Source organism: Ptychodera flava, chromosome 8 (genome assembly GCF_041260155.1).
Source record: "Ptychodera flava strain L36383 chromosome 8, AS_Pfla_20210202, whole genome shotgun sequence".
NCBI lineage: Eukaryota > Metazoa > Hemichordata > Enteropneusta > Ptychoderidae > Ptychodera > Ptychodera flava.
The window spans coordinates 32,896,720-32,908,880 of record NC_091935.1 but is presented as its reverse complement, the minus strand read 5'-3'; the positions used below and the strand labels follow the sequence as shown (position 1 = coordinate 32,908,880).

Sequence of the window (12,161 nt, the reverse complement as noted above, 5' to 3'; positions counted from 1 at the left end):
AGTTGCTGACATCATTGTCGAGATCGGGAACAGCACTGTCACTTCACAAAGGACCTTTGTAACAGACATTAAATTCATCGGCAATGTCCAGTATTCCATTGCTTTCCATGTAGTCCTGTCATTAAATAATTGGGGTAATGGACGTCCTACATTCAGAATCGGTAACCTTTCCCGACGAAGGAATTAGTGCAGTGGACAAAATTCATTCGAACGTCGTTTACACACTCGACTTGAAACAATGCAGAGTCTAACAACAATGTGACCCGTGACGTTTATTATGTTAATTAGCAGGGACCATATTATTTGGTGTACGATTCGGTGTCTCGCTTAATGAGAAAAGCATCATTGACTACATCTCGAAATTAATCATGAAGACTGTAACATACAACCACAGTTTTTAAACGGTGGGTAAACTTTACAGCATAAAAGAGCAACATGTACCTTACCCGGGACCTTACACAATCGCGCGATGCGCCCTCGGTGTCTCTGTAGGCTAAAATGGAATATACCATCATGAAATGATTGTTTGCAAATTGTTTACTGTTAAGACCAGCGTCGCATCGGCCAGCTACAGCATACTTCAACAAGCGAGTACATTACCATTAATCGTCAAGACTGAAGGTTCAGCCACTGCCCAGTTATCACATTTATGCCCGGAAGAACATGCCTTGTAGATCTCGTCGCGTGATAAATACGCAAAGACGTGTTTCAGCGCCGGCCGACGAGTCACACATCGGAGCCATGAGGACGCCGGGTTAAGCCATTACATAATCTTAATTTTGAGGTGCTGAATATTGACGCTTATGTGCAGGAAGTTGGACAAAATCTTTCCAGTGATTCTTCTGCCTGTCAGCTTTACCAAAACATGCTTGTGAATGCACAAGCTGATGAGCGAAGGTCCCATCAGGATAGTCCTTGAAAGATTCAGGATCTCATCGGGGTGGTCCCTGATAGTTTCAAGGTCACACCAGGATAGTCCTTGAAAGATTCAGGGTCACATCTGGGTGGTCCCTAAAAGTTTCAAGGACTCATCTGGGTGGTCCCTGAAAGTTTCAAGGTCAAGTCAGTGTGGTCTCTAAAAGATTTAGGGTCTCCTCGGAGTGGTCCCTGAAAGCTGCAAAGACATCTCTGTACAGTCCCTAAAAATTCCAGACAAAAACTGTTGGTTCCTGCCGTTAATATTTTAAGGTTTCAACAGACAGATGATATTGATTACATTTCTTTGCATCTACCAAAAATAGTTCATTTTTAATAGAAGGGCTGAAATAGTTCAGCGATTTTGTAAAATTTTCCAGCATTAATTAGCACACTCACAAGAAAAGGGTAGTTTAATCAAATTTACCAGGTCTCATTTCCTTGTATATGAAATAAACAAATGTACAAGACATTTTCTTAACATCTACCAAATCATTTGAAAGAGAGATCACCAAAAAAACATACACTACAGCAGAACTGATTTGGGTAGAGGTAGAAGGCCATTTTCCCATCGAAAATTTAAAATTTTATCATGCATCGTTTGTTTAGAATAGTAAATGCCTACAAATCAAACTTTGAAAGGGAATTTGTATTTTGACTGAAACCTAAACAAAATTGACAAATCAGTTACATTATTGGGTTCTCCTTTCCTAAGAATGTGAGAAGCTAGACAAAAATGTAAATTTTTTTCGAGATGTATTTGATGATTGTGCAATTATCAATAATTTATGAAATTTGCCCCCGCCTTCACACAAAAAACTGTTAGATTGATGATTTATAATAGATTACAACAAAATGCTCAAGATCTTATAATCACAAAATAGTTCCAATTGTGTTGTACGTACATACATACATACGTACTTAAACGTACGTATGTATGTATGCATGCATGTATGTCTAGCTATGTATGTATGTCGGAAGAGCTGGCTGCAACGATATGCAAATGAGCCACCAAACATGAAAAAGTAACACCTACTACGAAACATACAGACTAAGGCAAAAAACAAATCTGGTCATCGCGCACATCATTTAAGAACAAGCGCGTCATGATTTTTGTTCATTTTCTGTTGAAGTAATTCTACCCCTTGAAACTTCTTGAGCGTGTGAAGACAAAAGCGACCTCATGCTGCTGTACTCACCGCTCTTCTTCTTATTATTAAGATTCTTCGTTGTCTAGATGTCTATGAAAGATGTAGTGGATTAATGATAACTTCTATTATAGTAGAATAATTTGGCTAAAAACTCTAAAGTATCTATTTAACTCCAATTAATGTTACTATGTTCGTGCTTGAGTTCTTGAGACCTGGAAGTGACGTGAGACATTGAAAACATGATGTTGAGCGGTGAAGCAATCCTTTTTCGTTGAACTTGCTGTTTCCACTCACGTACTGTATATGATATAGTCAATACTTGTAAAGAAAACCTTACTTCTTATATGTTATACCGTTGTAGTAGTTTCAAACTTTTTAATAAAAAGTTTCAGCTTCGCCATTAGATGATGACCGATGTCATGTAAGGATATTTCGTATATGATAAGCCAAAACTACTGATAATACATATACACAATTACCGTCTAGAGGGTTTCCTTTTTAATAAGTTAAGTAATTTCTTTTCCCAAAGACTTATATCACATTCTACAATTAACAACGACTTTTTTAATGTGAATCCTACGAATTGATGACCTGTTGGAATTACATTTCTCATTGTTTTCGCAGATGAGAACCGGGCTATCATAGTGACCTCAGTATTGGTTCCTTTGATGATATTGTGTTTATGCACTTTGTTTTACTGTCGTAAGCACCGAGTTTTTATTTATGAGCATTGCTTCAAGTCAATAAGGAGGCAGGATTTCAGAGAACACATGGTGAGAAAAGACTATATTGTATGGTTAGTGCATGACAGAAACACTGTAAAAAACGACTGACAGATACCTTTTATTTGAAATAGAATAAATGTAAATGGACCTTTTGGGTATATTGTGTTCTTGTTGTCATACTATACATTTGCCAGGCTACTGCCTCTTTTAGTTCCCATGTAAACAGCTTAAACTAATAATGTATTACTGAGTGTTTGGCGGCTGTCACTGGGGATTATCCAAATTGATACCCTAACGTGATGTACAGGGTTGATAAAGAAGAATTTTAGTTTTTACTAGGAATAACTTGGATAATTAAGTTAGCAGGGCCAAACCCTCTCTAAACTGCTCTCAGCAGAAGAACTAACTTATCATTGTTATTGCAAAAACCATGCTTAGTTTCTTTTTTCGGGAGGTCTCCACTAATTTAGTTTCAGCTTGACTCAGATAAGTTTCAGAAGCATTTTCTTTAATTGGATTCCGGATGTGTTTAACACATAGTTTGCAATATTTGTTCACTATGAAAACAGTTTGTATCACAACCTGCAATGACATAATTTGAACTGCTTGGCAGCTCCATCAAACAGAGAAACATTATAGTTATGTTCAAGTGTATTACTCCTTCGAATTTACAGACGTGTCTCTTATATTTGATTTGGTGCGGAATACTTGCACTGATAATATGACTATCATATTTAATGTATTTTTCCTATGGAGTGTATCTAGAAGTTAAGGGTATCTTTATTATTTTCTCTTTAGGATGGTGTGCTCAATGACAGACCTGTTGCCCCCTCCTATGACGAATCGTTCCAGTATGACACACTCAACGGTACATTAATATCAACCTCAACATACCACATCAATGCAAGCATTTCTGTAGCTAGTGTAACAGATTCTTCCCCTTCAACTGATACCAACGGTAAAACCCATAACTTTGATCGCTCTTCTGCAAATATCATAAAAGGGGTGTCACAAAATGTTCCCTTACCATCATTGGAAGATATCCTGATATCACCACCAACTCCTGATGACAACTCTAGCACTACAGATATAGAACTGATAGAAGGAAACTTTCTAGATCGCACTAGTGAAAATTTAAGATCACCAAATGACAGTTCAAATGGAGTGAATACCTATGCAACACTTAGATTTGTGAGTGCTGGTGGTGGTGATGTTGGTGCGGATACACAACAAGCCAGTAGCAGTTCAGATGAGACTCGCAGCATGTCTCAACAGATGTGTGGTGAAGCTGAGGAGAGTGAAAGATTACAACATATGCCAGCGGGAAGTGACAACAGTGGTGTTCAATATGAAGATGGAAACATTACTTCTCTTCAAGATATCATTTTAATGGAAGACAGAGTAGGAATGATTGATACATTCGAAAATAAATTTAGCGTGATTCCTCATCTCAAAGAATCCATTGGTGTAAATTCCTGCAAGTTTGATACCAACCAATCGCCAAAAGTCAAAGATGAGGGGAATGAGTCTTTAAACAGTGAGGTCGAAATAAACCCAATTCAGTGTATCGGCCCACTAATGGGCTTAGATGTTGAAAACCTACTTGGTGTACAAGATTTCTCTTCCGGTAGTTGGGAAAATGATAATCCGACTTTTGAACCTGATCAGCCCAACGATGTTGGTAATGGCAAATCAAATACAGCGTCTAACAATGGAACGGATATTTCTGATTATGTTCAATCTCAGTTGCATAAAAAGCTTGCAATGGATTCAAACCAGAATGACAGTTATTTTCCAACCAGAGCGATCAACAATAATAATCCACCCAGTGACAATATAATTGATCTTCATTCTATCCTAGACATTCCTAAAGAAGGTAATACATCTGAAGAAAAGCAGATGGAAGCTCAAAGAATTGAGACATCAACTAACCTAACCGTACCGACTTTGAAGGAATCTCTGGATATTGACCCACAGGACAGTGACAACATGGTTAACATGGGAGCTCCTACCTGTTGTCAACCAAACCAAACCTCAAATTTAGACTATGTTGCCCAAAGAGAAACAATCAACTTGAGTTCCACAGAGTCAAACTATGGTGATCATGCACAACAAGGAATTGAAATGTCTTAAACATCTGTACAATCCCATAGTGTTCCCCTACCATTAACAAAGTATAAACAATGCAATATTCCGCGATAGGGCAGGGTTCGAATCCGATTGAAAACTAGCCGTATTCCTGTCTCCGACGAGAAAACACTTTGGGGGTTATGTGTCTAACCATGAAACTTGTCCTACAGAAAAGGTATTCTGTTTCTAATTTGTATGACAAGCACTTATTAATGCGGATAACTCTTGTACAAACAGCTCTTGTTTAGAGAATGAATGATATTCGGACAAATGACTCTTTCACATCACCATGACTTTTTGACGTACCTTCAAGGAATATTAGTGCGGCAAGGATAATTAAGTAATCATTAAAATAGTCACTTATATAAAATCCATGTTGCATGAATATGCTTCACAGTCTTACTGAAAGTTGTGGAATAATATTTATCAATGTAATGTTGCTTACGAATAGAAACACCCAGCACATAGTAACTCAACACCTAGTCTCTTGACCATTTAAGTAGAGTAATGTTAGAGAAATCATATGTTGACCCTGTAACATAGTCAACCAAGCGCTTTGCTTGAAAATTTTCTGAAATTATTCTCTATATGTATTATTCTTGTCCGTAATTAAAGATAGCATGGATGTGTATTTATTGCCCTGGTTGCAGTGTCTACAAGACAACTACTGCCTTTAATCTTCACCAACGCGGAGATTAAAATGGCGATTCCCTGTTCAGAAGAAAGTAGACCTTTCGAGGCTGAATTTCTCTTAGGAGTACCTCACTTTTTCCCCGCGTTCTACTTTTGTACCATTTTTTTCTTCAACAAGGCTACCAAACACTTAGTGTGAAACTATTGATTATTTAGAAAACTAGAGACCAAATGTGTTGTACATTTTTACCTTTGGACAACAACTTTACTCCTGTTTTCACTGAGAGATTTACGTTGAAAAGAATACTATTATTAATTATATTACCATGCCCTGTCCATTGCGTTTTAATTGGTCGAGCTGAACCACGTGACTGCCCACAAATACACAGTAATGATTTGTTTTCATGCCCGTGAATATGAATAATATCGTAAATACAGTAACTTTACGGCTAAAACGAAAATTGTGATTTGTACAAAGATCATAATCTACCACATAATAAAATGGAGCATTTGTTGGCCAATTTTTGCAGCGCGCGCACTACTCATTGACGGTTTCGGGGCCCCGTTGTCGTTCGCACGGGAAATTTTCGTAAATTTTGACGGTTTTTTGGGGTTTGTTGATAATATAATTGAAATAACAGCCGACGTGCTGACCATTAACGTTTATTTATGGGCGTGGGAGATGAGGAAAGCCAAATTAACGGGCTCGGCAAGCCTCGCCCATTAATTTTTGGCTTTCCTCTCGCCCTTGCCCATAAATAAACGTAAATGGTCAGCGCGTCGTCCGTTATTCCTATATTAACTGATAGGTTTGATCTATGAAGAAAACACTGTCTCTGCTGAAGCAAAGGAAACTAAGTTTAGAGAACAGCCGCAATGGTTCACTCCGGCCATTCTTGATCCTATCCATGTCGAAATTATCATCTCGTAAATGCTACCTTATCCAAATCCCCAAGTGATTGGTTGCTGTAAAGAAACAGAGTTGTACACACGATATCTCATGTAAAACAATAGTACTATCGTGATATTTTCAGAAAAAATACTAATTCTTCTATTATTTGGCATTCTATTAACGATATTCTGTCTTATAATAATTCTCGTTCACAAAGTCCTTGCAATCTGTAAGAGGGTGAGAAGCCAACTTATCATAAAAATGTTACCAAGGTTTTTACTGCTCATTTAACAGCTTTCTGGCTTTCTGGTTTTTCACTGAGAAGCGGTTTCAATATCTTACGGGAAGAAATCAATTTGTTAGCTCTTTAGGTGTACATTCCACTATTTTGTCGGTTACGTGCGGTGCACTTAAGGGATCCGATTTTGATCTTATTAACGGGAAGCTTATATCTTTGCCGATGTCCATACTTTTCGTGTCTCCGGAGTGTTAACAATAGCATGATAATGAACACCAAAAACGAAGTATATCATTGTTGCCTCTCGTCCAGAACTGTCTCGCTTAGACGACTCTGATATTTCATTTCACATTCATATCAATGATACTCTAATTGACAGTGGTGCTGCTTACAGACTACTAGGTGTTCAAATAGATGATCAAATAGATAATTTATGCAATAACTTGTCTGCCATTCTAAGAATTGGTGTTTTAAGACGACTACGCCCGTTTTCTCAAAATAATGTTTTTTTGTTAGTATATAACGCTTTGTTCTTGTCTCTAATTGACTACTGTTGCATTGTTTTGGCCAATACATCTCTTAACAGATCTCAAAAGATTATAAAAATACAAGATAAGGGCCGGTAGAGTAATTCTTTAAGTTGACTCGACTTTTCCTTCTCGAAAAGTTTTTGTAAGTTTGAATTGGTTGCCAATTGATTAATATTTCGCGGCTGTTTTGAGGCCCAGAGCTTTAAATGACCTCGCATCAAGCTAGATAAGTGCATTGAGCCGACCTATCTCAGAAATGAATTTTTTTAATACTCGTTGCACTAGTAGTGGTAACCTTTACCCACCAGGGTTCTGGACAACCATGAGTTAAAGATATGTTGATCGACCTACAAAAAAATGAATTCTATTCCCCTATTTATCCGAGACTATGAAGCCTTGTGGACGTTTAAATCAGAATTATTTGGTTATCTTTCCATAAATATCGAAGTGAAGACTCTGATCTAGATAAGCATGTTATTGTCTGCGACATTTTCTTCTCACCCATTTCAAATATTTTTTGGTATATGTGATGATTTGGTTATATATTTTTTGCTTCTAAGCTCTGGCACAGTAGTTGTATTGTAATCGGATTACCGTCTTGAAATAAATAAATAAATAATTATAAAGTTAATAATATAATATAAGTATTATATAGAAATAATAACACGAATAATAATAGGTTCATTTTCCGTGAAAATTTCACCATAAGGGTATTTTGGGTCGAAAAGACCAAATATGATATCGATTTCACTGCCCCATGTTTCCATGGTAACCATTTTAGGGGTTGAAAATTTCAGTTTTTCTAATATCTCATGAAAAATTACTTTGATTGATATGAAAATTATTTACTTGGGGAGTTCGGGTAAGAGAACACAAAAACCAGACTAATTTTAATGTTTCAAGTTGCCATGGTAACAATTTTGGGATTGAAAATGTGACTTTTCCCTAATTCATATTAAATAAATATTGATTGATGTAAAAAAAATTGATCATAGGGGTTTTTCTGATAAGCACACCAAAAAAAATCACACGATTTAAAGGTGAGATGTTTCCATGGCAACCATTCAGGAGTAAAAATTAATAGTTTTTCAAAGATTCCACCTAAAATCCAGTAATCAACAGAAAGTGTTATATCAAAGGGATATTTTGGGTTAGAAAGACTAAATATCCAGTGTAAAAATCCAGTAATCAAAAGAAATATTATAACAAATGTTATTTTGGGTTAGAAAGATATAACCTATTTATGTTTTAAAATTTCAATTTTTTTCCCAAAGTCCATTAAATGTTATCCTAGTTACTATGCAAATGCTCTCCTAAGTGTATTTATCAAAGCATGAACTCCATGTTCATTTTTGTTTTATGTTGCCATGGTAACAATATTTTTATTTAAACCATAATTCACTGTTTTTTATTTATTTCATTGATTTCTAAGTAACAACTTTTAACATTTGTTTATTTATTTCATTGATTTCTAAGTAACAACTTTTAACATTTGTTCTATAATAATAATAATTGTAATTTCTTTGCCTTCAGCTAGGAAGAATAATAAAGATAATGTATACTGGGGCCATTCTGGTCAAAATTATGCTTTTCGTTAATTTTAGTGTGTGAGAATTAATTTTATATAGACCAGAAATAATTTTTCAAGCATTTTTAATTTTGTTTCATGCAGTCAACCCAAATAAGTGTTATATAGTATAGTACTAACTTATTATGCATTCATTGAATTAAGTTTATGCCTTCAAATTAATTTTACATGCTAAAATTAATTCTACTAGTATCTCAAATTAATTTTATGAACCCAATTCCCCTTAGCACCCAATGTACCATTATTTATCACAAGCAGTAACAGTAGCGCCATTTTTTTAAATTTAAAACATGATTCACTGGTACATATTTATTTTATGGATTCATAATTAACGACGTATGAATATTCATTTTAAAATAATTTATTATGATTTCTTTGCCCCATTCCAGGAAGAATAATGAAGACAAATTATTTCTGATTGTTTAACTAAAGTAAAATTATGACCATGTAGTGGACTGTGGTGCATTATTTTTTGTGTGGCCTGGCGTGACCCCATATACTCTATGATTAGCTAGATCTCCTCTTTCCATGGTAGCAAGGGCTAAATTTGAACATAGTACCTGTTTACCTTTAAACACTTTTTTAAACCCAGCAGGCCAAGACAAGGGGGAAATATTACAAGTTAAGCTTAAATGTTTCGTGTTTAATACTGCCTTGGTTGTAAAGAAAATTAAACTAACACCAACTCTCAATGAATTTTGCTCTATTTTTCACTTGTGCGAACGTCGTAGGAAACACTTATTGCAACAATTTGCCCTAATAGAAAGAATCGGCTGTCAATTAAACTGCGGTTGCTAACCAACCGGAGGTAAACAGTGAGACTAAACGTGCCCAGAAATACTAGCGCAATAGACTGATCGTTTTGGCGTGTGCCAACTCACTTATAGAAAACCGCAAAGACTAGTCGTTTTGGCGTGTGCCGGCTAATCGGCTAACAAAAAACAGGAAACTGCAAAACCGCAAAAAGCGATAAAGAAATGTAAATAGCTACGGAATAGTTTCTATAAAAATCTCTACACATGTGTGTCAACCTGGGGCCTATAGCACAATGGAATAGCCAGTATTATTGTAAAAGGCGATAGTCATATCAAACTATTGACATGCGGCAAAAATAATTAATCTTTCCACCTTTCAGCTTGGTGAAAAACGCATTTATTGATTCGCCAAAGGCCTGTGGATTCGCTTATTTTTGCACAACTGCTACATGGACATAGGAAAAAGTTCGACTCACCCTAGCCTCTCGATTGTTGAATATAACCACGGTCCATGATGAGAGTTCTCGAATCAAAAACTGTAGCCGTGCTCGAATACAAATGTCTTCTCATTAAATTACGTCATTGTTATACAAGAGTTAGCATTCAAAAGTCTATCACCGTGTTTTTTTTTAAAGTTTGGAGAAGGGCGGCGTTTCCATCTGAATGATTGAACGACGTGAAACGCAAAGTTCCATCGCATATTATCCGGCAATATGTACAGTAGAAATACAGTAACGCTTGGTGAAAAACGTATTTATTGATTCGCCAAAGGCCTGTGGATTCGCTTATTTTTGCACAACTGCTACATGGACATAGGAAAAAGTTCGACTCACCTCTCGATTGTTGAATATAACCACGGTCCATGATGAGAGTTCTCGAATCAAAAACTGTAGCCGTGCTCGAATACAAATGTCTTCTCATTAAATTACGTCATTGTTATACAAGAGTTAGCATTCAAAAGTCTATCACCGTGTTTTTTTTTCAAAGTTTGGAGAAGGGCGGCGTTTCCATCTGAATGATTGAACGACGTGAAACGCAAAATTCCATCGCATATTATCCGGCAATATGTACAGTAGAAATACTGTAAACGCTCCAGGTACGGTATAAGCTTATACTCCACAAAATGGCTACAGGCGGCATGTGTGCGTGCGTGCGTCCGTTCACAAAGATATCTCAGAGATGCCTAGAGCGATTTTATTCAAACTTAATACAATGATTACTCATTATGTCATAGATATGCACGTTAAATTGTTTTGTAATCCGATCCAAAAATAGCCATGTGACGACAATTTTATCAAAAAGCGGGACTATGTCATTGACAATGACTTTTTGAAAGAGAACTCTTTCTGTAGAGCAACTGCACTAAATGTCATTACACTTTGTAAAGATGTTTGTTGCACAGATCTCTGATAACACACAACGAGATATGCCAGTATTGCATCAGTTAGTCACTAATTTGCATATTTGATGAATTTTTGTAATTGGGGTGATATGTCCAGAAATACTGCAGCAAAATTTGATAAAACTTGTTACAGATCTTTAAAGACTGTCTCATAATGGTGTACAAAGACAATTAGCAGTGTCATGCGAAATAATTGCTAATTTGCATATTTAATGAACTTTCCTAATTGGTGGGCTATCTCCAGAACCACTGTGTCAAAGTTGATGAAACATGGTACAGATGTTGATCTATCAGTACTGTAATACCATGTGAAGACATTAAGCAGTATCATGTCGATTAATTGCTAATTTGCATATTTGATAAACTTTCATAATTTGTATGATATGTCTAGAAATACTGCATCAAATTTGATGAAATGTGGCACAGATGTTGATCTTTTGGTGATGCAATAGTGTGCATAGATATGTAGAAGATTCGTGTTAATTAACTGCTGATTTCATATTTGATGAATGTTTGTAATTAGGCTAATATGTCGAAAAAATGTTCATCAAATTCCATTAAACATTGTACAGATGTTGAGCTCACATTGCTTTTACATTGAACAAAGACTCTATGCACTTTCCTAATTAGAGTGATAATTCCAGAAACACACCATCAAATTTGATGAAACTTTGTACAGATATTAATCTCATAGGGTTGTGATACAATCCATTGACACTTTGCGGTATTTTGTATGAAATGTGGCATACATGATAATCTGCCGCTGTCAGAGTCATAATAGAATGCAGCTGTGTTTGGCAATATCCAGTGATTTATTTTTAGTTGACTTATTTAATGGCCTTTTGTAATTAGGGTGGCAGCCCTTAATTGTTTTAACGTTTTCACCACCATGGATCTCATCTTTAACCAAGGACCCAATTAATGAACAGGACTCTATTCTCTCCAAAGACTTGTAATCAAAGTACCTATTAAACAAATGGGAACTGTGTCATCAACGATGGCTTGCTGAGTTTAACTGTTATAGGCTGGCCTGGGTGCGTTGTACAAAAGCCGAGTTACCAACATGAGGACCATAATAAATTATGCCCAAGCCTTTGATTACATTTTGTCTTCACATGCAGTTACTCCTTCAAACACTTAAATGTCACTATCATACAATAAAACTCAATCTACGCTATGGATACATCACTAACTGAGCTCCA

General features: G+C 36.1%; 1 protein-coding gene across 1 annotated transcript in view; it reads left to right on the top strand.

The window, feature by feature from the left end:
* LOC139138076 (uncharacterized) overlaps positions 1–4,924 on the top strand; it is a 55,325-nt gene extending 50,401 nt beyond the window's left edge. Inside the window, exon 10 of the mRNA XM_070706300.1 lies at positions 3,590–4,924. Within this exon, the coding sequence (XP_070562401.1) occupies positions 3,590–4,924 (1,335 nt within the window). The remainder of the gene's footprint in view (positions 1–3,589) is intronic.
* The last annotated feature ends 7,237 nt before the right edge of the window (positions 4,925–12,161 follow it).